The sequence below is a fragment of the Mus caroli genome, chromosome 18 (genome assembly GCF_900094665.2).
Source record: "Mus caroli chromosome 18, CAROLI_EIJ_v1.1, whole genome shotgun sequence".
NCBI lineage: Eukaryota > Metazoa > Chordata > Mammalia > Rodentia > Muridae > Mus > Mus caroli.
Genome location: NC_034587.1, coordinates 39,213,767 through 39,241,033, shown reverse-complemented (window position 1 = coordinate 39,241,033; position 27,267 = coordinate 39,213,767). Strand labels below are relative to the sequence as shown.

The following is a 27,267-nucleotide window of genomic DNA, read 5'->3' as shown; positions in this document are numbered from 1 at the left end:
TTCCCTCCTTCCCTCCCTTCCTCCTTCCCTCCCTTTGTTTTTTTAAGACAAGGTTTTCCTGTGTGGCCCTGACTGTCCTGGAACTCACTCTGTATACCAGGTTGACCTTGAACTCACAGAACCGTCTGCCTTTGCCTCCTGAGTGCAGACTCTAAAGGTGTGCCCCACTACTGCCTGGCTGTTTCCCCTTTCTTGTTAAGCTTATTTCACTAAACAGAATGTCTCCCATGGGTTGGTGTGGGGAGATAGCTGTTTGTAAAGTAGCGCCGTGCAGATGTGAAGGCCTGAGTTTGGATCCCCAGCACCTACATTAAAACATTTTTAAAAAGCCAGGTGTAGTGACATATGGCTGTAACTCTAATGCCTAAGGATGTGTGCAGACAAATGGGTTTCAGATAGCCAGCCAGCCCAGCTGAAATAGCAAGCTCAGATTCAGAGAGATCCTTTCTTCTTCTTTTTCTTGTTTTTTCTTTTTTTAAAGATTTATTTATTTATTTATTTATTTATTTATTTATTTATTTAATGTGGGTACACTATAGCTGTCTTCTGACACACCAGAAGAGGGCATCAGTCTTATTACAGATGGTTGTGAGCCACCATGTGGTTGCTGGGAATTGAACTCAGGACCTCTGGAAGAGCTGTCAGTGCTCTTAACTGCTGAGCCATATCTCCAGCCCCTGAGACCCTTTCTTAATAAATAATAAGGTGGAGAGTGTTAGAGGAAGACACCCAGCACTGACCTCTGGTCCCCATGTACACATGTATATGTGAATGCACCCACATACATGTGAGCATACATGCATATCCCCTCCATACACATACACACACACACATACACAGTTTTCCAAGATTCATCTATATTCTTTAAGATATCTTTATTTTATTTTATATGTGTATTCATGTGCCTGAGTTATGTATATGCACCAGTGCAGATGTCCATGGAAGTCAGAAAGAGGGGTCAGATCTCCTGGAATTACAAGCCACCCAACAAAGGTGCTAGGAATTGAATCTGAGTCTTCTGCAAGAGCAGCAGTGCTTAAGCATTGTGCCATCTCTGCAGCCCATACAGGAATTTATTATATTTCCTTAGTCAGTGAAATGCCATAGAATGGTAGATGTGCCTTTGGAACAAATAAGCGGGACTTGAAAATTTAGAAAAATGAGTATCTAGGAATCCATGTTATGCCTTCTTATATTGTATTGCTTTTGTTTAGTCTTAATCAGATTTTATAATAGGAAAAACTTGTTGCCCTGAAAGACATTAGAGTGGCTTTTAAAGAAAGAAAATGGGTTTTTTGTAGGGATTCATGGGTCCTTATTATGAGGTTGTAGTATACTAGAGGATGTATCCCTGCATTGCCAACTGTATTATGAAGTGTTAAATCAGGGACAGGGAAATGCCTCAGTGAGCGAAGGCATTTGTTGCCAAGCTGATTGCCTCAGTTGGGTTTTCATGGTGTGGTAGAAGAAGAGAAACTTCTTTCACAAATTGTCCCTGACTTACACATGCATGCTATGTCGGGAGTGCACACACTTACAAAATTAATTAATAATTTTAAATATAATTTTAATAAATAATAAATAAAATTTTAATAAATAGTTTTAAAAGTTGTTAAATCACCATTCCTTTTAAAGGCACTCAGAGCACTAACTGAATTCTTCAGCATTGTGTTGACATGGCTTTCTATCTGTTGTCTTTTCTCATGGAATCTGCTGTAGTTCCTATCTCTTTACTCAGACCAGCTGTGAATAATACACAGTTTTTTAAGTTTGGTCTTAGAAACTGCTGTAAATTTTGGAAAATGGATAGCATTAGCAAAGTGTGAAATTGACATTTGTGTAAGAATCCACAGAAGAGATCTAATCTTGATACTCTCCATAGGCCCTCAGATTGCTTTGATATGTACATATTGAATATGTGGGCTAGAAAAGCAGTTCAGTTCAATACTATACTTCATAGTCTGTATGCTGCAGCAGACAGCAAGCAGCCCAATTAGTGCCAATTGTATTAAGGGTGACTATGATCTAGGTATGGGAAACACTCGGCTCAAACCATCATTTCACTCCACAAAGGCCACTGGGCAAATCTTGATGATAATGACTTTAAATCACTCAGACCCAAGCCACGTTGAACTAATAACCTGGAGGTGAGGCTCCGTTGCCTATCACCAGTCCCTAGGGCTTTCAATCGCTCTTATCTTTTCTCTAAGTGCCTGAAACCTTGTGTAGTTGCAGACTTAAATTTCAACATTTTTAGTGATGAGAGAGATCGAGGATAAGAACAGATAGGAAGGCCACTAAGAAAGCCCTATGAATTTATTGGCAGTAATGAACTACATGGCAAAACATCAAATCAAATATGTTTTGTCACTTAGAAGCCCGATTGAGTGTTAAGGTTTCTTTGAAATAGTTTAAATTAGATTTGGTTGAAATGATGAGGGTCGACCGTTAGAGAGCTGCAGCGAATGTATAAAATCTTCTGGCAGAACTTATTACTACGCTGATAGCAGAATACTTGGTGCCACTGATGCACAGATGAAATCGCAGTAGCTGTTGCCATGAATTGTATCCATGCAAATAGGAAGGCCGCGGTGATGCTCTGCTTGCCTGCCTGCCTGCCTCCTGTTTTAGTTTCAAGGCCTGTGCTTTGTCTTGGGGTGGGATGTGTAAGGTCTCTGCAGAGGCTCTGAGCACTCGCAGGCAGGGTTTGCTTTTATGGCAGATGCAGGTAATTGCTCTGTAAGCCCTGAGAGCTCTTCTCTAAACTTGCAACCTTTCCGACTCTGTTTCCCAGAGAGAACAAAATGCCTGGAAGACTTATACTCTGGGTACGGCTGCCAGCTGCATTGATGTCTTCTTTTATCTCTTATCCCTTACAAAGCTAAGCTTTGTCCTCTTGAGATACCACAAGGGAATGCAGCTCACAGCCCACCCAGTGGTCTGTGTTAGAAAAGCTTAGGAGTAATGTAGGAAATGTGTTTTGGGGAGGGGCAGGTGAAGCACACCTGGCTACACTATGCTTAGACCCAGGAGGAGCCATCGGGATTTCCCCACCATATAAAACCAGAATTGTTTGATGTTGAGAAGTCTCAGAATTGCTTAAAGAAAAACTTTTTGACCTGATTGTTAAATCATAAATTTATTGATAGGGCAAGCGCTCGTTTGGCTGTTGTTTGTGTTGTCATGGTTGTTTTTAGTCAGGAGCCATATTACCAGCCAGCAGCAGCAGGCTAAGTGCAGGTCACATTAGAGCAGACCTCCAAACTGCAACTGCCTCTGACTGCTCTTTCGTCTCAATTCTCACCAGATTGTGCTATAGACACTTCTTACCTCTTGAGTCAACGATGAACCAGGTAACACTGTTTCTCACAGTGATTGGGACTGCTCCAAAAATAACTTAAAAAGGTCCTTCCCAATCTGAGCGCATCCCGGAGCAGCAGAGGCTCGTTGAAGCACTGAAGCGTGTAACGATGACTTAGACCATAGGTCGGCACTGGAAAAGACGCGGTTCATCCTCCTCTCGGTTTCACACCCCGAATGCGTCCCACAGGACCTGCCTGTCTGGGCTCAGGTGTAAAGCTGGACAGGGATGCGGATTAGATGTTAGCTCTGCTTCTGACGCTGGGTCCTAAAATAGGATGAAAATGCTTGTGTCTGGCTGTTACAGTCAGCCTGTGACGCTGTGAGTGCTCACGTTGCCCATCTCTTGTGCTGTAGATCTTTCCAAAGTGAAACTGATGCGGTTTGATGATCCTCTGTTGGGGCCTCGACGAGTTCCAGTCCTGGGGAGAGAGCACAGTGAGAAGACACTCATTTCCGAGAACGCCGTTTTCCACGTGGACCTGGTGAGCAAGAAAGTCCACCTCACCGAGAACGGGCTGCGCACGGACATCGGCGACACCATGGTCTACCTGGTTCACTGAGCTCATGCAAATTGGAGAGTCAGGATGGTTTTTTCATACTTCTGCTCTGAGAATCTCAAGCTGGCTCTGAATAGACTTCATTTCTAACTGCTGAGTTCTGTATGTAGTCATAATTATCCCAATTCTTCTTTGATTTCTAATCTAATAAACTTGCATTTTTTCACCTTTGGGCCATGTTATTTATTTATTAATTTATTAATTAATTTATTTATTTTTAATAAATAATTGCCGGTCCGTAGAAGTTTTTAATCTTTATACAGAAGTGTCAGGATGCTTCCTTTTTTGTCTGTTTGTGTTGTTTCAGACAGGGTCTCACTTTAGCCCAGGCTGGCTTTGGAGGCTACATACCCTGGAGCAGGGGTTAATGGCCCCTGGGAGCCAGCTGTAGAAACTGAACTCAGGTTCCCCGCAAGAAAAGCAAGTGATCTTAACTGTTAAACTAACCTTCTAGCCTGCTTCTTTTTTTCTTTCTTTCTTTCTTTCTTTCTTTCTTTCTTTCTTTCTTTCTTTCTTTCTTTCTTTCTTTCTTTCTTTCTTTCTCTCTCTCTCCGTCTCTCTCTCTCTCTCTCTTTCTTTCTTTCTTTCTTTTTCTTTTAAAAAAATTGTATTTACTTAGAAGCATTCAGAATGTCAACAAAACAGCTGCAATTTTTTTTTTTTTTTTTTTTTTGCAATTACAGAGTGGTATTAAGTTAACAGAACAGCAATTATCTTCGTATAAGCTGCATTAGAGACAACTGAAGATGAAAAAAAATAAAACCCAAAAATAAAACCAAAAGGAAAAAAAACCAAAAAAACAAACTACTGTCCCCATATATACCTAATTTGTGCTGTGCACCAACAAGAACCTGCTTTAAATTTCCATGCCAATTTACAACCCCCAGACTATACCAGGCAAGGTTAGTGGCTATTGAAAATACCACCAGGACAGGGCTATCTAAAGACACATTCGGTAGTGTATTAACTATACCAAAAAAAGACACTGTACAGTTTAAAAACAAATCTTACACAGCCTTACATTTCAATTTTTTTCTTTAAAAGGAGTGAGTTGTGTACAGGGGGCGTTAAATGCTTTATAGACAAGAAAAAAAACTGTGTTAGAACCAACTTATTAATCATCATCTTCTTAATCTTCATCATCCTCCTCTTTATCCTCATCCTCCTCTTCCTTCTTTTTCTTGCTCCTTTCAGCCTTGACCACCCCCTTTTCGCTGCATCAGGTTTTCCTTTAGCTCTGTAGGCAGCAATATCCTTCTCGTACTTCTCCTTCAGCTTGGCAGCCTTCTTCTCATAGGGCTGTTTGTCATCCGCTGCAGCGTTGTTCACATCTCTCCTAGTTTCTTTGCAACATCACCAATGGATAAGCCAGGATGCTCGCCTTTGATTTTGGGGCGGTACTCAGAACAGAACAAGAAAGAGGCCGAAGGAGGTCTCTTGGGTGCATTGGGGTCCTTGAACTTCTTTTTGGTCTCCCCTTTGTGGGGTATGTAGGTTTTCATTTCTCTTTCATAACGAGCCTTGTCAGCCTTTGCCATATCTTCAAATTTCCCCTTTTCTTTAGCAGACATGGTCTCCCACCTCTCTGAGCACTTCTTGGAGAACTCTGAGAAGTTGACAGAAGCATCTGGGTGCTGCTTTTTGTGCTCCTCCCGGCAGGGTTGCACAAAGAATGCATATGAGGACATTTTGCCTCTCGGTTTCTTAGGATCTCCTTTGCTCATGCTTAGTTGATTTTTCCTCTGTGAGACACAGAGTCACCTAGTGCCTGTCCGGCTCGCGCTTGCCCTGGCGCTGCCTCTATGGAGCTCAATGTACTGCAATGGCTGTCTTTCTTTCTTTTTAAATAAGTAAAATACACTGTTTGAAAGTCAAAACTATATTCATTCACAAATGTCCTACTTCATAGCTAAACATTATTATTTAATTTCTTGATTATCTCTTTTGTGTTTCTTTCCAAAACAGACAACTTATTTATATATCAATTTCTTTTTTTCCAATACAAATAGTAGGAGGAAACATTTTTCTATAGATTTATATCTATATAAATATATTTTGATTTATATCTGTAGATATAAATATCTTTCTATAGAATTAAATATAAGAATATTCTATACTTTTTAAAGTTACCAACACATCCTAAGTATGTTATCAGATTTCTCTTTCATGCTTCTCTCCTTTGGCCCTAACTTGCTCCCCCCCCCACCCCCCCACCCCCGTCCACCTCACTGCCAATGCTGGGGCAAAGGTTTACTTGCCTACCAATTCTGTAGACTTGGTTATGAGTGTATAGTGAGAGACTGGAGAGGTGCAGCATCGTTCAGCAGCTACACATACTTTCTGCTCTTAATAGAGGACCCAAGGTTTGTTCTTTGTACCCACAACAACCTACAACACCCTCTTCTGGTCTCAGGCTCCTCAATGCATATAGTGTGCCTAAACTGCTACAAGTGCACACACACACACACACACACATACACATACACACCGAAAAATAATAACTCTGAAAACAAAGGAAACTTGGCAAATAACCTTAAGAATATGTGGTACATAGTTTTGGAAGTGTATATTCAGAGTAAGTTTGTAGATGAGAGCTAGCTTATAGGTTCAAAGGTCGACGTACCTATATTTTCTTTAAGCAAAAAGTTGCGAGGTACCTGGGAACAGCAAATACAAAGACTCAGAGAGGCATGGAGCTGCACGTGGGAGCAAAAGATGGCACAGAGGCCCCGTGATGCTGGTCTGGAGCTGAGGAGATTGTGGTCTGCTGCCTGTGTTGTAAGGCTGTTTGGTGAGTGGGAGAGACTGTGCACTGCAGTTGGGTGTGTGGAGGAGGTGGGGACTGAAGAAGACCAGGCCCTGAGCCTTGTAGATAAGAACCGAGAGGTAAAGGCGGATGGTGTCTGGCAGACAGTGCTCAGGATAAAGCATTGATTAGGATCGAGAAGGAAGTTAGAAACAGGTAATTAGATGGAGTCTTCTCACAGGAGCTCTTGGATTCTAGGGCAAATTCAGATATTTTAACTTAATATGGCATGTCAGTATACATTTTTGAATCAAATGATAGTTTTACTTTCATATTTTATTGTTGGCTTTTAAAGAAAGGGTTTCTCTGTGTAGTCCTGGCTGGCCTGGATATGTTGTAGACCAGGCTGGCCTTGAACTTAGAGATCTGCCTTTCATTGCCTCCCAAGTGCTAGGATTAAAGATGTGTACCACCATGCCTGCCTTAATGTTTTAATATTTTGGTGTACTTCTTGAAAGTATATTCCTTTGCTATTCTTAAGAATATGGGCTTAGAGCAGGGTGCGGTGGCGCATGCCTTTGATCCCAGCACTCGGGAAGCAGAGGCAGGCGGATTTCTGAGTTTGAGGCCAGCCTGGTCTACAAAGTGAGTTCTAGGATAGCCAGGGCTATACAGAGAAACCCTGTCTCAAAAACCAAAAAAAAAAAAAAAAAAAAAAGAATATGGGCTTATGCACTTATATTTCTGGGTTTGAGGTTAGCCTGGTCTACAGAGTGAGTTCCAGTATGGTCAGGGCTGCACAGAGAAATCCTCTCTTGAGATTCACAAACAAACAAACAAATAAACAAAAATGTATGGACTTAACACTAATGGCTTGCTCAGTGTTTTTCTTCTTTTCAGTGCCTTGGACATTACATTTATATTAGAGCAGTGGTTCTCAACCTTCTTAATGCTGCGGTTCTTTAATACAGGTCCTCATGTTGTGGTAACCCCTCCCCCTCCCCCCCCCCCGCCAACTCTAACATTATTTTCATTGCTACTTCGTAACTGTAATTTTGCTGCTCTCATGAGTCATGATGAAAATATCTGATACACAGTATTCTGATATGTGACCCCTGTGAAAGAGCCATTCAACCTTGAAAAGAGATTGTGACCCACAAGTTGAGAACCGCTGTTAAAATACCCCAAACGTGGGGTATTATAAATTAAGTTTCTAATTGTTCTCAGCTATGCTATACACAAAGTGTAACTAGTTGTATGTTAAAACAAAACAAAAACCTAAAGTGGGGTAGAATATGACCTTAGTCGGGTAGAGTGGTCTTAGAGAATGTTATAAAGGAATGTTTAGTACATTTTCAAATTTCAGGAGGAGGTGCTAATTTGTTCCTCTCATTTCTGTGACAGTAAGTTGAGAGTACTGCCGCTTAGGGCTTTGCTACTAGCCACACGAATCTTCAGAGCACTTGAATTGTAGCCGGACCAGATCTCCATGTGCTGTAGCTAGTTTACGTTCCAGATCTTAGAGACTTAGCATGCCAAAAGAAAGCCCAGTATCTCAGTAGTACTTTTTAAAATATTGATTGAAGGGGCTGGAACAGTTGCTTAATGGTTAAGAGTACTGGCTGTTCTTCCAGAAAACCTGGTTCTATTCTTAGCAACCACATGGTGGGCCACAACTGTCAGTGGCTCTGATCCAAAGGGATTTGACACCCTCTTCTGGTCGTGTGTGCACCAGACATGCACTCGAGACAGACATTCAAGCAGACACAACACCCACACATTTAAAAAGAAAGATTGAATGCCAACATTGTATTGTCTCAAATGTATTGGGTTAAGTTGGCTTGTTTCTTTATGCTTTTGTTTCACTCAACTAACAGAATTTAAAATAGCTCAGAATGTATTTCTATTAGCAACATGTCTAGGAGTTTGTTGAAATTCAGACTAAACAGTACGTTCATTGCACCATTTGAAGATAAATTATCTCAGTTTGTTCTATTTCAAGACTTGATAAATTCCAGAATTCCCCTTGTTAATGATACTTTGTGACAACTTCCAGGGCTTTCTGTTGCAGAAACACCTTCCTGGGTGTTATTTCCAGAGCATTCAGCTCAGGCCACGTCCCCTTTAAAAAAAAAAAAACACACACTCTCAGAAGTTTCCATTGTAAAGACACACTTTGGATACTTCTGTATCCAAAAGGAGAAGGCTCATTTGAGTTCAAGAAAACCCCTTCACTTTTCCAGGCATTTATGATGTGGGTTTTTTAACCCCCATTGGTAACTGAAATATAGGGTTCAATACTTCTATATGTTGGGGATAGTCTGTCCTCAATTGTTTTTCTTAATGGTTTTCTGATCCTTTGAAGACATTTTTTTCCTGGATAGGCAATCCCCAGGCTGTAGGACCTTTCCCATGCTGCTTTTGGGTAAATTATGGAATTGTGTCATCTTACAGGATTGAACCACTGCTCCTGTTGATGAAGCCTTGCCTAATAGGGTAGAAAAGTGCAGCTTCCGAGACAGGAGACATGGAGCTTAGTGGCACTTAACAAGGTGAGTACTTAGTAGAGTGTGTCTCCACCAGTCTCTCCCTTCAGACTAGAAAATAAAAAGGACAGACCCTCAGCTGGGCATGTGCTGTATTTAAAAAAGTACAATGTCTCTCAGACTGCTATGACCTCAGCTTCCAGAACACCAAGGTAACATTCTGTTTAAAGGCATGCTTCCCTTTGATTTGAATCTAAGTTTCAAGTTGGTCTCCTTATTGTCCAAGGGAAAGGATAGCCAGGTGGCAAGAAGACACTTCTAACTATGAGCTGGATGGGACATCATTTCTCCAGATGGTGCAAGGACATTTCCGTGCTCAGTACACACTTACCACTCTTCTCACCCATGCCCTCTGAAGATGAGCATTTAATCTCGAACTTGAGGTAGGAAGGCAGGTGACTGTCCACCCAGGTTTTGCTGTTTATTGGGACATCTAGCCAATCTCTTTGTAAAAGGAGCCAGGGAAAGAATAGTGGCTTGTGGGGAAAGTGGGAGTTACCTATTGCTATGTGTACTTGAAAAGGGGGCAACTGTGCTTAGCTTGTGGAAGGAGAAGGCCCCTTCCTGAGTTAAAGCAAACCACTTCATTCTCAACTTAAAATGTCCCATCCTACCCAAGGGAAACTTTCTTTCTGGAGTCTGCCTGTAATTTCCATCCCTTTGATATAAAAACCTCAGACCTTTGACTTTAATTAAGAATTGAAGTAAACAAGAAGGCTTGAGTAGAAGGCACAATAAATTCTTAGCACTGCAAATTTGATTAAAGGAATAGCAGAAACTGCCCAAATTGGTGTACTCAACATGAGGGGATAGTCAACATTTGGTGGGGAAGGTGCCCAGCTTCTTAGAAGAGGGAGTCAGAATAGACTGAAGCCAGAAAGAGGCATGGCATAGTTTACCAATCTGACAGCATTACTAGGTAGGAGGAGCAGATGAGACTGACTGCTGTCACACGCACACACACACACACACACACACACACACACACACACCACAAACACCTATTTCCACTAGCTAAAACTTCCCTCTCAGCACCATCTTGCTTTTAGTACCAAAAGTTCTCTATCCTAGTTAAAATATTTCTCCTGAAAAACTGAGATTGCTGGTCATTCCAACTATATTTCAAGGCATTTGGGTAGCAGGTATATCGACTCAAACAAACAAAACCAAAAACCTGAGCCAGATTTCTCTTCCTCAGGGTAGCAATGAATGTCCATGTTATATACTAGATGCTGAATCATGTTAAGGGCAGCAGCCATTAATTGTATGCCTACCAATGCACCAAGTACATGATATTGTTGAATGCTCATGACAACTGAGCTTGAGTAGTTAAAACACAGAAGGAGGAGGAAGATGAGGCCAGAGATGAGGGCAGTGATGAAGTCTTTCTTAAGCATAAAGAACTGGACTATAGCTGAGCTAGATTTGAAATTCAGTGGGCACAAATCTTTCTGCTTGTGAGTGGACAGCTTCTCTGATTAGCATAGTTTTGTGGGCATCGGCTGCATCCATCATGTCCTAACTTGTTCCTGTTCTTCAGGGTGGCATAAGCATCCCTTGGGGGACATTTACAGACAAGCTGCCTAAGAAGTTACAATAACTACTTTAATCTCATCCATAGCAGCCCCAGAATAGGATGAGCTCTTGCTCTTGGTTTGACTCTCTCTCTCTCTCTCTCTCTCTCTCTCTCTCTCTCTCTCTCTCTCTCCCTCTCCCTCTCCCTCTCCCTCTCCCTCTCCCTCTTCTCTCTTCTCTCTCCCTCTTCTCTCTTCTCTCTCTCTCTCCCTCTTCTCTCTTCTCTCTCTCTCTCTCTCTCTCTCTCTCTCTCTCTCTCTCTCTCCCCTCCCTCTCTCCTGCTCTCTTTTGATAAGATTGATCTTGCTATGCAGACCTGGATGGTCTCAACTCTCCTGCCTTATTCTCCCAGGTACCGGATTACAGGTGTACACTGTCATACCTAGTCATCTTTCTATTCTTAATGGGACTACTAAATGCCTAGCACATAGAAAGTACCCAGGGAGGGACTGGCATTTTAATCATGACATATGAGCAATAAGCTTAAGTTGAAGCATCGTAGCCAGCATCTATAAATCTAAACATTTTAATATAAAGCCACCAAGGATTTAGAGTATTAGAATTCTTATTGAGTTCAAAACTAGGCAAACACACACAAGTAATTTTTTTCCCAACAAGTAAAAGTTATCTTCTCAGTTACTTGATTTGGAGTAGATAGAAGACTGGCTTCCTTGCTGTGATAAAAGGTGTTACGCACATAATTTTAAGATAGAAGCAAGAAATTCTTGTCTATGGCTGCAAGCTGTAAATGGTTCATTTCAGGGAAAAAAAAATCTTATCCAGGTGCTCAGCCCTCAGAAATCCCTCCACTAAAATCAGAGATGATTGAGGCTCTTAGCATAATGATGGACGCCTCACGGATAGGCTTCACATCAAGAAGGAATGCCTTGGATTGTGTAGACAGATGCAGAAAGCTTTTAGGCCGCCCTCTGCTTTTATTTCATCAGGTTCACACCTGAGAGTTATGTCCTCTACTACAGAATTGGAACACAGTTCAAGTTGCATAATTTAGCTCAGAGGAGCTAGATTTGAGAAAGGCTCAAATACAATAGAAGAGAGACAGTGAATCTATTTGATCCAATCAGCAAATATTTATTGCATACGCACTCAGTTTTAGAGTAGTGTGCTGGCTGCTGGGCATGCAAAGAGAAGCAACAGCATGTGCCCCTAGCAACAAGGAGCTCACGTGGAGGGAGATAGATATGAAAGCGAATTCTTCAGGACCAGTTTCAAATGTTTATCAGTGGCAATGACAAAGCAAAAGCACACAAACAAACCAACAAAAACCCTGGGTCATGTGGAATTAATGAGAACTAATTCATTTTGTTCTGGAGGCTGGAAGTCTGGGCTTGGGAGAGTATGGTTGGTCTTTGAGGCCTCTCCTGGCTCATAGGGTGCTTTCTTGGTCTTTCCTATATATGGGCAGAGACCTTTCCCTTCATATATCCGGTTAACTAGGATCCCATCCTTCTGACCCACTGAACTTTGCTTCCTGTGAGTCCATGAATCATCTCCATATACAACTGTCCTGGGGGCAGAGGCCTTAATATGTATTTCACTGTGTATGTAATCCACAGAAATAACTCCTTACTCACTTCAGAATAACACGAACACATACACATGCTATATAATTCTCTTTCTTCACAGGAATCTGAGAGGCAAGTAAAAAGGTCCTTTTACACGTTTGGTTTGATATTATCTGATTATAAGGAACTAATTAGCCACTGGCTTCTGCTTTTCAGCAGCTATGCCTCAGTGGGAATTTTTGAGAAATAAGAAAGCTTAAATGTGTTTTTAAATGTAATAAACTATTTTTATAAGCATAAGCCAGGACTCTGTAGGCAGAAGCAGATTCATCTCTGTGAGTTCTAGGCCAGCCAGGACTACATAGTGAGACCCTGACTCAAAAACAGAAACAGGGCTCGAGAGATGGCTCAGAGGTAAAGAGTACTGGCTGCTCTTCCAGAGGTCCTGAGTTCAATTCCCAGCAACCGCATGGTGGCTCACAACCATCTATAATGGTGTCTGAAGCCTTCTTCTAGCACACAGGTATATATGCAGATAGAACACTCATACAGACAAAATAAATAAATCTTTAAAAGAAAAACACCACCACCACCACCACCACCACCAACAACAACAACAAAACCAAAACAAAAATGCACCAAACAACAAAATTCCTAAGTTCTATTTGACAATGATGTGGACATAAAGCTAACTTTTAGCGTTTGATTTAGCCTCAATTTATGTTTTATACTTGGTTCCCGAGTTTCAAGAACATACAGGATCTTAAATTGCTAGTGAGACCTTAAGTATTCTCTGTAATGCCTGGCAGTGGGATGGGGGATGCTCTGGGGCACACTACATAGTTCTGAGCAGCTTCCTGGTGTAGGATTCTCTGGATGACTCACTGGATCACTGGACTTGGTGTATTTCAAGCATCCTCCCTTTTTGTCTACCTTCTGTTCTGTTTCCTTGCCATTCCTGTCACATGGACACTACCTAGCTGGTGAAGACTTGGAAGCTACTGCAGTCACCATTGGCTGTCAGGTGGTAGCAGAACACTTGCTTAAGAATTACCTGGAAACCTGTTGTGGTACTGACTTCTGGACTTCTTTGGAGACCCCAGTTGATCTGGGAGCAAGGCTTTGGAATTTGTTTGAACAAGCTTTCCTGTTTGGTAATGCTTGGGCTTTGTCACTTTGTCACATCTTGTCACTGTGACAGGATGCATGATATAAACAACCGAAAGGAAGACTTATGTATTTTGGCTTATGGTTACAGAGATTTCAATCCATAATTTTCTTAGCCCCATTGCCTTTGGGCCTATGTTGAGGTTGTATGGTGGGAACATATGAAGGAAGACAATGTGTACATTAGGGTAGATAGGAGGCAGCGGGGGAGGGAAAGGATGGTCTCTGGCCCCTACAAAGGCAACTTTTGGAGGTGATTCCAATGAAGCATGTCTTCCTAATAGGCCTTCCCACCTAGAGTATCCAGGACCTCTTCAAATCATACCATCACCTTCAACACAAGTCTGTAGGGGACATTTCATGTTCGACTCTAGCAGGCAGTATTGGCGTGATGGAGAAGGCATAGCATGATATCGTAACCTCTCATTGAATTTATTGGTCCAAGTCTGAAGATCTACTTAGGGTAATAAAAATTTATGATTGTTCAGACATGTCTCACTCTCAGGTCTAGGGCATCTAGAACTTGGTGACTTACTGTGACAATGGTTCCTAGAGAAACGGTATTGTGCCTTGCTTATTTTGTTGAAAATAAGAGGCAAGATCCTTCCTTAATTTTCCAAAGCACACAAGCGATCAGGTGCAAACACTTCATAGGACTTGCCTTAAGAGAGGTACATAACAGGATAATGACAACGCTGTGCAGGCTCAGACTCATTCTAGGCCCCAAGTTGACTCCAAGTTGACCTGACTTTCCCATGAAGCTTAAAGCAGCTTACCTTCATTAAATGGCACCTGACTGGTACCATTTTCCTGGCTGAAATCCAGGCAAATCTTTCCACCTCAGAAAGAGGAGGGAGTTTTTTTTTTTTTGTTTGTTTGTTTTGTTTTGTTTTTTGTTTTCCTTTCCTCACCATTGGAGTTCCTTGAGCATTTGTTTCCTAATTTAGAATTACAGAAAGTGTAAATATCCATCCTTGTTAAGGAAAAATCAACTCCAAGTTAAACTTTGTGGTGCGGTTGTGGGATGTTCTGCATTGGTGTCATCCAACATGTGGACTCCAGTGGCCTCCCTCAGGTTTCCAGGTGTTCACTTAGTCATCCTCTCTTCAATAAAGGTGCATCATTCTTGGGCTATTGCTTACATCACCTTGTGATGGTCACTCTGGGGACAGTACACTAACAATAGACTTTCAACTTATAAAATAAGTCTCATCAGATAGTTTACCCATCTGAACTAACAGGAAGTAAGGAGCTTAAACCACTTAGCTGAGGTCATGTCACCATGGAGGGGCATGCTGGGATCTGATCTGATGTCTTTGTTTCAAGTTTGTGAATTTAACTACTATGAAATTCTGCCAAACACTAGGCTAGTATATTGGACATTGAACTTGAGTGACAGGTCGCTCCTTAATGGGCCCCCTCCCCCCAAATAAAAGTCAGGGAAGACATGCTGAAAGAGAAAGATGATGGAGTCAGTCTAGATTAAGAATCAGAGGGCTTGGGGCTGGCAAGATGGCTCAGTGGGTAAGAGCACCTGACTGCTCTTCCGAAGGTCCAGAGTTCAAATCCCAGCAACCACATGGTGGCTCAAAACCATCCATAATGAGATCTGACGCCCTCTTCTGGTGCATCTGAAGACAGCTACAGTGTACTTACATATAATAAATAAATAAATAAATCTTAAAAAAAAAAAAGAATCAGAGGGCTGGTGAGATGGTTCAGTGGGTAAGAGCACCGACTGCTCTTCCAAAGGTACTGAGTTCAAATCCCAGCAACCACATGGTGGCTCACAACCACCCGTAATGAGTTCTGATACCCTCTTCTGGTGCGTTTGAAGACAGTGACAGTGAACTTATACTAATAAATAAATCTTAAAAAAAAAAAAAAAAGAATCAGAGCCTCAGATCAGCACCACAGGTATATCTCCTCTTTATTGTTCTGTTTTGATTAATGGTTATCATTCTGCTGCATCTTTGTTAACTAGTTAATCATCATCCTTGACCCTCCAGGAGCCATGTGCCAGCTCATGTCGTGGTGAAACAGCCGATCCGTGGAGCCAGTGGTAGGACCACAGTCGCAGCCATTGTTCAGACTGGTGGGGACTGGAGCACCGGACTCTTCAGTGTCTGCAGAGACAGGAAAATCTGTATGGGTTTCCTTTTTACTTAAGCGCCTCTTTTAAATCACCCCCATTTTCCGTACTCCACCCCTCAGTCCACCCACCCCCAACCCCGAGGAAAAGCTACCCCAACACAAGGTCAAAGAGTAAACGATCTCTGAGAGGCTCAACCAGTCTAGTGTCTCAAGCCTACTCCTTAGTTGAAAAAAAAAAATGTGCTTTTCAACAATGTAGATCTATTCATAGGATAAGTGTGGTATTTTCAAAGTTTTTTTAAATGATAAAATCCATTGTTGACAAAGATAGATAAAATAGCTCCCCTCATCCTCTATTGACTTGATAACTACATTCCTAGGAGCTTAGTCTAATGAAATAAATTCTCTGCAAAGTTTACCAGGAACATTAAAACCGCAGCACTGGTTACCATAGCAACGCTTGGGATGGTATACATATTGGATCCATCCACTGAATTATTACATGTCCATGAAAAGTCATGTAGGAGAGTGACGTTTAATGGGTAAAAAGGTATTTTGTGTACAGTTTTATTTTTTATTCATTTATTATTTTCTGAGACAGGGTCTCACAATGTTTCCCTGGCTGGTCTGGAACTCATAGAGATCCCCCTGCCTCTGACTCCTGAGTGTTGGGATTGAGGGTGCATGGTTCCACACCTGGCTTACCTGTGGTTTTGGATTCAAGAAGCTGAGTGAGTGCCAAACTGTGTTCACTAGGCTGCATCTGGAGGCAGTGAAAGCATTTAGAAAAAAAATATAGAAGGATACAAATATAAGCATTCATAGCAGATGTCTACCCATGGCAGACTGACAAATGTTTCAGTCTTTATTATCTCTTTAATATCTCCATGAAGATTATGTATCACTCTTATAACAACAAGAACAATCTGAAAAGAAACTCCCTTTGTTGACTGAGTTCTTTTCTGGCCCTCATCCAGTTGTCAAGAGGTTCTCATTTCATGACTGACCTCTGACCTAGAGCAAAGGCACACTGAGTCAGTATTTATCTCAGCTGCCTTGTATCAAGGTCCCTAGAACTCGTGAGAAGTAAGCACTGTGTCCTACTTTCTGTCCACCCTGTTCTTCCCTGAGACTGCTACTCTTACATTAAGAGTTCAGATAGAGGGGCTGGAGAGATGGCTCAGTGGTTAAGAGCACTGACTGCTCTTCCGAAGGTCCTGAGTTCAAATCCCAGCAACCACATGATGGCTCACAACCATCTGTAATGATCCCCTTTACTGGGGTATCTTAAGACAGCTACTTACATATAATAAATAAATAAATAGATGTTTTTAAAAAAAGGAGTTCAGATAGAGTACACATACTTATAAGGCTATGGAAAGTTTTAAAAGAAAATATGTTTTAAAATTTAAAAGCCCCATTAATAAAACAGAAAAAAAACATTAAAGATGGCCAAAGGATGGAATAGCAACTATAGTTATACTCCTTGGATATTTTGGCGCATCCCTCAAACTGCAGATTTCTTTTACTTACTTGTGTACATAATGTACACAAATGGAAGGACTGTAAATACACATTACTTTGCACCTCTGTTTTAATTTCATCACACATTTAGGTTGTGAACACTACATAAGCACATCTGGAGCTAATTTCTTAAATTGCTTTATGGATCCCCTTGTACCATAGTTTATTTATGCTGAAACTCCTATTGGTGGACCTTTATGTGTTTTATTCAAACCAATGCTGTGTGAATGTGCTTATTCAGATGTCATATTTTCATGGCATGAGGATATCTGTCTTGGGTAACTGCTAATGGGTAAATTTGCTGACCAAACAGAACATGCCTCTTTAAATCATGGTGTTGCCTAGTGGCTTTCCTTCTGGAAGGTGAACTAATTCACACTCCCACTGGCAACGCATGAGCCTGCTCCACTCCTCTCTAAAGTGTCCTATTATTGGAAGGTTCAAGTCCTTTGGAATAACTGAACTGAAATGTGGTGCGCTCAAGCTTCCACCCACTTTCCTACTCCTGCTCTCTGGGCCTTCCACACCGTAGTTTCTTGTCTTTGTCTTGACTTGCCTGTGAGGTAGAAGGACGGCATTCCACACACAAGGGAAGTTTAGATAGGCTGAGGGAGTTGATGTAACCACCAAACTTGTAGGTATAAAGAAAGAAGCTGAATGTATGCTACAAATCCCTATTGACCTTGAGCTCTGTTAAAGAAGACAATATATGACTAATAACCCACTGATACATTCACCTTATATAAATAAGATGTTACAGAAAAAGGGCCCATGTCTCTTTGTGAAAACCAGTTTGTGCTTTTAAACAAGAGAAACAACAAGGATCAATTTGGAACATTTCCCTCTAGGTTTTCCTCTATATTAACCTGTGTATCCACTAGCAATATATGCTATTGCTTTGTAACTCTTTAAGCAAAGCATAAATGGTATTAAGCTTACCCATTATGCAATTTGATTTTTTAAAATTCAAATTAATCTTAGAGACTTAGCCATGTTGGTATTTAATTGATCTCTTACTGCATCCTTCTAGAAAAAAGTTTATGTGTGTGAGTGGTGTGTGTGCAGGTGTGTGCACCAGTGTGCATGGGCAGAGGCCCGAGAAAGGCACCTGATACTTTCCTTTATCATGCTCCTCTTTATTCCTTTGAGAATGGGTCTCTCGTTGAATCTAGAGCTTGGCTGGCAGTCATCAAGCCCTAGCACACCTGTCTTTTCCACAGTCCTGGTATTTTAGGTAGGTATGCCAGCCTGTTACGTGGGCGCTGGGATCCAACCTCAGGTCTTCATGGTTGCACAACTACTGATTAACTACTGAGCCATCTTTCCAGTCCTTTTGCCACATTCTTAGTGATTACACACTCATGTTTTATTTGATCTTTAGCCCACTGACATACACTTACAATTTAAAATTTTACGATACAGATAGTGCTGCAGTGACTATTCTTGTAGGTCCTTCTGTGTGCAGTTGAATAGCATTACTCTGGATGTTGATAAGTGAAATTATTCATTCCTAGAGGGTTTTGAATCTTACTAGACTGAGCAAAGTTATCATCTAATGTGATTAGGCCAATTTCCACATCCACGTATTGTTACTTTATGTCCCCAAGCATACATTAAAAAGGGAGCATTCTTGTGAAGAGCAAGTGACTTCTGATAATATTAATATGCCTTCCTAATATTACTGTTGGCCATTGGTATTGCCTTTTCAGCAAGCTACCCTTTCATGCCCTGTGCCATTTCCTTCTCTCCCATCTTCTTTCATACATGGATTTATTAGAGTCCCTCCCATATTCTACATGCTAACCCTGGCCTCAGTTATCACTGTAAAGCCTTCCCCTTCAAAAAAAAAAAAAAAGACACCATCCTTCTATTCTTGTGCATCTCTTTTGGAGTCTAGCCTAAGCATCCTCATCTCCAACCACACTGCTCATCAGGCAGAGCAGTGACACTTGGCCTAGAGGCTTCTTCCGAAGGGATTCACATGAGTTCAGACCATAGTGATAATGAGCATTCTGTCCTGGAATATGCAAATCCACATGTGTTATGGCAGGATGGAAATGTAAAACATGAGAGCATATGGACATATATATATATATATAATAGTAGGAATCTGGTCTCTGCCCTTCCCTAGTAATGTTATAAACTTAAGGAGGAATTGCTCAATTCTTCTGGAGATTAGGTGAGCTAATTGTAAAATGGGTATAGCAAGAGGACTTATTTTATTCACCAATTGGTTTTCTGAGATAGGGTCTTAGTAAGAATAGGCTATCCATGAATTTCCTATATATCATAAGCTGTCCTTGAACTCATGATCCTATTGTCTGAGTCCCACAAGTACTGCAGTTATGGGGCAAGCTATCATGAAGGCCATAAAAGTGCCTACTTTATATTATTATTTCAAAGATCAAGTGAACTAATATATACAAAATGTTTTCAGTGAGAGCTTAGTACACAATGAATTCTGTATGAATATTAGCTATTGTGGAATAAAAGTTTGGGCTTCATATATATATATATATATATATATATATATATATAGGTTTTTCGAGACAGGGTTTCTCTGTATATCCCTGGCTGTCCTGGAACTCACTTTGTAGACCAGGCTGGCCTCGAACTCAGAAATCTGTCTGCCTCTGCCTCCCAAGTGCTGGGATTAAAGACATGCGTCACCATGCCGGGGCCATACATTTTTTTTTAATGAACCACAGCTGAACTCTATTTCAAAATGATTGACTTTGAGTATTGTGGTTTGAATGAGAATGTCCCCCATAGGCTCATGTGTTTGAATGTTTGGCATGCCAGTTGGTAGAACTGTTTGGGAAGGATTACGAGGTGTGGCTTTGTTGGAGGAAGTATTACTTTTTTGGGGGGGGTGAACTTTGAGGTTTCAAAAGCCCACCATTCCCAGTTAGTTCCCTCTCTGCCTCTTTTTTGTGGATCAGACATAAGTTCTGCTCGCAGATACTGCTCTAGTTCCATGTCTGCCTGTCTGCCTCCATGCTCCCCACCATGATGGGTAAAGACTAACCGTCTGGAACATGAGCCTTCAAATTAAATGCTTTCTTTTATAAGTTACTGAGGTCATAGTGTTTTATCACCTCAGTAGAAAAGCGAGATGAGTATCTAAAAAGCACACTTATAATAGCATGGCTATCTGACAGAGAGATTAATAATAACGATAATAATAATAATAATAAATAGACCTTTCCTTCCCGTGGTACCCAGAGACAATGGGTCCATACAGCATTGTTCTTAATTCCTGTTGTAATTTAAAGGGAAACTTACACAATGTCCAGAGCCCTTGATGTCCTACACACGAAGGAAGAGGATGTCCTCAAATTCTTTGCTGCAGGAACCTACTTAGGTGGCACCAACCTTGCCTTTCAGATGGAGTAGCACATCTACAAAAGGAAAAGTGATGGTATCTACATCATAAATCTGAAGAGGGCCCAGGAGAAGTTGTTGCTTGTCATGCTATTGCTGCCATTGGGAACCCTGCTGATATTATCCTTGTTTGGTCCTGGGAGCCTCTTGCTTTCCTGGCATCTGGGCTTTCTGGTGGCTACCCCCAGTTCCCCATCCCCTACTGTTAAACAATCCATTCAATTTCCTGACTCTCTGTACTTCCCCCCGCCCCCCCCCCCCCGCCTCATCTCCTCTCATACCTGATCCTGCCCCCTTTTTCCCTCCCCTTCCTCTCTCCCTCCCTGATACCTCCCTCCCTCTATTCTCATCCCCTGTGATCATTTTGTTCCCCCTTCTAAGTAGGACTGAAGCATCCACACTTTGGTCTTCCTTCTTCTTAAGTTCCATATGGTTTGTGGGTTATATTGTGGGTATTCCAAGCTTTTTTCCCATAATATCCACTTAACAGTGGGTATATACCATGTGTGTTCTTTTGTGACTGGGTTACCTCACTCAGGATGATATTTTTTAGTTCCATTCATTTGCCTGTGAATTTCATGAAGTCATTGTTTTTAGCTGAGTAGTATTCCACTGTGTAAATGTACCTCATTTTCTGTATCCATTCCTCTGTTGAGGGTCATCTGGATTGTTTCCAGCTCCTGGCTATTATAAATAAGGCTGCTGTGAACATAGTGGAGCGTGTGTCCTTGTTACATGTTGGCACATCTTTTGAGTGTATGCCTAGGAGTGGTATTGCTGGGTCCTCCGGTAGTACTATGTCTAGGAACTGTTTTCTGAGGAACCGCCAGACTGATTTCCAGAGTGGTTGTACCAGCTTGCAATCCCAACAGCAGTGGAGGAGTGTTCCTCTTTCTCCCCATCTTCACCAGCATCTGCTATCACCTGCATTGATCTTAGCCATTCTGATTGGTGTGAGGTGGAATCTTAGGGTGGTTTTGATTTGCATTTCCTTGATAACTAAGGATGTTGAACATTTCTTTAGGTGCTTCTTGGCCATTTGAGATTCCCCAGTAGAGAATTGTTCTGTGTAACACAGATTCTCCCCTGCACTATGTGGACATTGCCATCCCATGCAACAACAAGGGAGCTCTCTCAGTGGGTCTGATGTGGTGGATGCTGGCCTGGGAAGTACTCCGCATGCGAGATACTATCTCCCCTGGGCATCCATGGGAGGTTATGCTTGATCTTCACTTCCACAGAGACCCAGGGGATACTGAGAAGGAGGAGCAGGCTACTGCTGAGAAGGCTGTGACCAAGAAGGAATTTCATGGCTAACGGACCGCACCAGCTCCTGAGTTCACTGCTGCTCAGCCTGAGGTGGCTGACTGGTCTGAGGGTGCGCAGGTGCCCTCTGTGCCCATCCAGCAGTTCCCCACCCAAGACTAGAGTGCGCAGCCAGCCACTGAGGACTGGTCAGCAGCTCCCACAGCTCAGGCCACCAAGTGGGTTGGAGCCACGGCTGAGTGGTCCACGGCTGAGCTGCTGTACAGACACCTGAGCAAAGGGAAAAGGTGGAAGGAAAATAAAGTTCCTAAAAGCTGGAAGAAAAAAGAAAAGCAGCCTGTGGGTCCTAACAACGAGGCTCAGGAGTGTCAAGGCATAATCAGCTTCTTTATGGTGTGCTTACAGCTCCGAGCCGTGTAAACAGAATCGATCAGGTGCTTAATTTGCCAGCTTTACAATTAAGCGCATTTTAATTAATTGCTTTGTTTGTGGGAATTTACAGTATTTCATAATCTTCACCGAACGTGCCATTGATTTCAAATTGCCCTAATTCAAGGTTGCCGATGCTGGGAGCCCTCTGTTTTCTCGGTTGTTCAGACTCGTTGTCAGTGCTGGGTAGAGTCTCCTCATGCGCATGGGAATTATTTTTCGGTGCTGGGGACTGATCCTTGTACATTCTACAGACATACTACCATGGATCCGTATCTCCAGTCAGGATTTTTTTTTTTTTTAAATTCAGGTTAAAATGTCTCAGAATTACTTGAGGCTACCCTCAGTTTGCTCTCGGCTCCATGGTTCCTATCATACCTTTGTTTTGGGTGCACCAGAAGCTGCAGTGACTAACACTGTACATACACTCCAATGGCTAAAATAAAAGCTCTAGTGATAGTAAGTGATGGCGATGATGTCAAGCAAGCTGTTAGAAGTCTCAGGCGTTGTTGGAGGGGGTATGCAATAGGACAGATTCTTTGAATGATTATTCGTCTGTATTTGTGGAATTAAACATATGGCCTAGGAAGTGCACTTTCAGGAAACTACCCAAATAAAAGGAAACATATATCAACATATAGAATTAAAGGTATGTCCACATAAAGACTTAAATGTCCAAATAAAGGCATATAAACACTCATAAAGCATAGTGGTATTAATATAAAATATGGAGCTATAGAATGTTGATTACTGGGAGAATAGTTAAACAATTTGTAGAATATTCATACAATGAAATGCTATTTATCCAACAGTAAGAATTACAGATTCATAATAACACGAGTAGATCTAAAACAAACAAAAAATGAAAACAACCCCCCAAAATACATGATATACAAAACCAAAATAGTTATAAAAATAAATGTGATTCTCTTGAGATATGAGGGCTGAGAGAAGGCAAAACTTCCTTATGGGAATTGAAGTCATGGCTGTGTTTCTCTCAGGAATAGGGGTGGGAAGGGTGGGATTTACTGTATAGAAATGTGACAAACACAGGGAGAGCAACAATCCATAGTTCCTGATGTATAAGTGAATGCAATTATTAAACTCACCCAAAGTGAACACTTACGATTTGTTCACTTGTGAATATAAAATTACCCTCAGTTAAAATGTTTAGAATAAGCCGGGCATGGTGGGGCACGCCTTTAATCCCACCACTTGGGAGGCAGTGGCAGGTGGATTTCTGAGTTCGAGGCCAGCCGGGTCTACAGAGTGAGTTCCAGGACAGCCAGGGCTATACAGAGAAACCCTGTCTCGAAAAACCAAAAAAAAAAAAAAAATGTTTAGAATATGTGCCGGATAGTTTTATGTCAACTTGACATAAGCTAAAGTCATCTGAGAGGAAGGAACCTCAATTAAGAAAACACCTCCATAAGATTGGGCTGTAGACATGCTTGTAGGACATTTTCTTAATTAGTAATGGATGGGAAAGGGTCCAGCACATGGTGGGTAAGACCACCCCTGGGCTGGTGGTCCTGGTTTCTAAAAGAAGTCAGGCTGAGCGAGCCAGGGGAAACACGCCGTACGCAGCACCCCTCCCTGGGCTCTGCAGCATCAACTCCTGCCTCCAGGTTTCTGCCTTGCTTGAGTTCCTGTCCTGACTTCCTTCAATGATGAGCAGTTGTTTGAAACCCTTAACCCCCAAGTCGCATTGGTCATGGTGTTTCATCACAGCAGTGATAACTCTAACTAAGACACTGTTTCTGAAGTTTGGTCATCATGGCATTTTTGTTGGTTCATAGTCCCATTATTTGAAAATATCAGGGTTGTCATCTTGCAATGTTAGATGATGTTACATCTAAACTGCAGGTCAGGATCCCTTAACTTGTGGCCCATTCAGTGGCTCCATGAGTGCCATGAAAGGAATGCACAATTTGCCCACCTTTGGGTCTGTACTCTCTTTTCCCTTCTGAACAAGTTCATGACAGCCATTATATTCTCAAAAGGCTCTGTGGCCTCAAACATCTTTAGAATAGAATTCCCGTTAGACAGTCCATTTAGTCTGTGTAACAACCCATATCAATAGTTAACAGCCAATGAACTAATAAGTAGAAACCATTTCCAGATGACACTTACAGGTCCAATCACCTAATAGTTTACAGATTCAAATGGACAAGTGTCAGTGGCTCGGTGAAGCTAACAGAAATTAGAATAACTCCTGATCTGAGAAATAGAATAAAATCCTGGTAAGAATAGGAAACAGCCAGTGCATACCCAAAAGATTTTCTACCATTATTATCGAAAGGGATATCTGTTATTCAAGAATATTCTAGTATTCTAGGTCCATGTTAAGTCCTGAAATGAGATGAACATAACAAGCATCAATTATTTCAAAAATTGCTCACCGTTTTTGACAAGGGAGTAAAAGCCAGTTACCATAATCAATACTAACAGAATTGTGTCAGGTTCAGCTTTGGCAATGCTCAACAAAGAACACAATTTTGATGTGGCTAGGTAACGGCGATTTTCTAACTTCGAGTTTTGAAAATTGTTTATCATTCGCTGTCCCTGGTTACAGGCAGACAATGCAGTGTTGAAATTGGTGGTGCAGGGTTGTGAATCTATTTAAGATATGAAGTCGTTCCCTGAATATCTGAGAATGCTGGTTTTCTTTTATGTGCAATTGACAGGTTTCTGGGGTCTGCTTTGTCCCATGTGTCTTGAGTGTGACATTGCCAGGCATTACGGAGAGTGTCTTTGTTGGCCACTGTTACCAGGGTCTACCTTTGCATTGAGAATTGGCACCAGAGAAAGACATAGGATACAGGTAAGGTCAATTAAGGTATGTAAGAAACTCAATCTTTCTGAAAACCTGGATGCTTTCAAATCACTATGATTTCCTAAAGTGATAGAAAGAGGGTGGGCGGGGGAGAGAGAGAGAGGTGTATTGGTGAAGATGTTTATCAAATTCACACTTAGTGGAAAACCATGGGGGACAAAAGTTCTGATTTCATTGTTTACTTAACTAAAATGCTATATAGTAAGGGCTATTTCCTAGAAGAAATTATAATGAAGACTGTTGGTCAGCAGGCTTGGTCAAACCATTGGCCAATTTATACTCCATGAGATGTACTTTGATGCATAGAAATAAGAGGTTATGGCTACTGTCCCCTACCATCTACAAAAATAAAACCCCACATATGTCTCTTATTACTTCAAGACATGACAGATGGAATAAAACTTAATTTGGAGGATGCACTCGTGTAGCCTGTGTGGCACATGGAGACTTTATTTAGGAGGTTTCCTGGGGTCCTTATCTTTCAGTAGAGCCAAGATGCACAGACACAGATGGTCTTCAAAAAGGAACCTTTTGTGTTGGGCACAGACACAGATGCAGATAGACATACAGACAGACTGACTCCTCTTTCTCTCTCACATACAGTATCTAGTTATTTTGTGGGATGCTCTCTAAAATATCTTTATATGAAAAAAACAAGACATAGACTTATGTAACTATTCAAATAAAAGGAATATATATTATATAACACATATAAACATACATACATGTATATATACACACATACATGCATACACACACATACACACGAGCTGGTAAGAATAGGAAAGTTTGCCTGGATTGTCTCTAGGCAGGTAGCTGGGTGGCTGGGCCCAGCTCTGGGGGAAGGGAAGGGAGATTTACTCTTTACTTTCTATCCCTTTTTACAATGGGGATTTGGAACCATTTTAGTTTATTATTCAGTACAAAAACTTAAGTATAACGAGTCTAAGAGACACTAAAAAGAAAAATAGGAGATTTCAGTAAGAGGCACATGTCAAAAAGTAAAGGGGCATGGTTCTGAACTGTAGTTCTTGACCAGCCACTGCTGGACACTTGGGCTACCTAGTGTCTGAAGTGTTAACTTAAGTGTTTGGGGATCTTAGAAGCAGAAGGTGGGATGGGCCAGCAATAACGTTACACAGGTTCTTAGAGACAGAAATGGTCCTGTATAATTTGGTCTTGCCCTAGGGGACCCTCTGCGAAGACTGTGTGGTGGTGCATTGCTGCTGGCCTTTCTCCATCTGTCAGGTGGCCCGAGAACTCAAGATGAGAACTTCTCAACTCTACGAAATCTGTGAAGTCCCTGAACTTAAGAACACCCTGGTCTGAGAACTCCCCCCCCCTCCCCCTCCCTCTTCCTACACCCTCCTCCCAAAGCTACCTCAGGAAGACTGTTCTTTTGTTTGCTTGTTTTGTTTTCCATAGGTATTCACTGGACTAGGAGAATAAATGGTTTGCCCACTAGTGTATGTGCTGTGTTTTGATTTCATTGAGGTCTTTAGTATTTTCCCACTTTGCTGTTTCGTTCTAGCCACGTACAGTACCTTCTCCAGGTGAGTGATGTGTACTCTCATCCCCTGGGTTTGGGGACACTGACTTTTCTCCTAGTTTTATGATTTTAAAAAATGTTGTGTATTTTGCTTGCCTGTGGCAACAACTGGGAGTTAAGTTGTGCTTTCTGCTTTTCTTTCACTCCACAAACGTGTTGCAACCCAACCTCTGGTACCTGTGAAGGAGATCTTATCTGGAAACAGTCTTTGCAAATGTAAAGGGTGGGACCTAATGCAGCATGATGATAGGTGACCTTTAAAGAAGATGTAGAGGGAGACACACACAGGATGGTCATGGGAAGACTAGGGTGGAGATTGGAGTGATGGCGTCATCAGGCAAGGACTGCTCAGGGATGCTGAAGCTGGAAGAGGCAAGGGAGAAAATCCCCCCCCCCCCACCTTGCCAATATTTTGATTTTGGACTTTAACATCTAGGAAAGTGACAGAATAACTCTCTGTTGTTTCAAGACACCAAGTTTGTGGCAATTTATACGACAGCCCTAGGAAGCTAATAGCCAACCTACCATGTGAAGTGAGTATGGCCTCTACCCAGGAATTGCCAGGTCGAGGGCACATAGCTGAGGAGCCTGGATACCTATTAATTGTACACCTGTAGGCAGTTCTGCTACCTGTGTCTCACTTCCTCACGGTTAAAAGGGTTGGTGGTAGCTCCAATCTTATAGGGCTGTGAGGTTATAACAAGT

At 41.7% G+C, this 27,267-nt stretch overlaps 2 protein-coding genes across 2 annotated transcripts in view; both read left to right on the top strand.

Annotated features, from left to right (window-relative positions):
- Window positions 1-4,092, top strand: part of Lars (leucyl-tRNA synthetase) — a 64,241-nt gene extending 60,149 nt beyond the window's left edge. Inside the window, exon 32 of the mRNA XM_021150615.2 lies at window positions 3,718-4,092. Within this exon, the coding sequence (XP_021006274.1) occupies window positions 3,718-3,923 (206 nt within the window). The 3' untranslated portion in view covers window positions 3,924-4,092. The remainder of the gene's footprint in view (window positions 1-3,717) is intronic.
- Window positions 4,093-9,391: 5,299 nt separating this feature from the next.
- Window positions 9,392-26,481, top strand: Plac8l1 (PLAC8 like 1). Its single transcript, XM_021150997.1, has 4 exons — window positions 9,392-9,595; window positions 15,490-15,626; window positions 24,865-25,001; window positions 26,202-26,481. Exons 1-4 carry the CDS (start codon window positions 9,477-9,479, stop codon window positions 26,340-26,342), a joined length of 534 nt encoding a protein of 177 aa, XP_021006656.1. The 5' UTR covers window positions 9,392-9,476; the 3' UTR covers window positions 26,343-26,481.
- The last annotated feature ends 786 nt before the right edge of the window (window positions 26,482-27,267 follow it).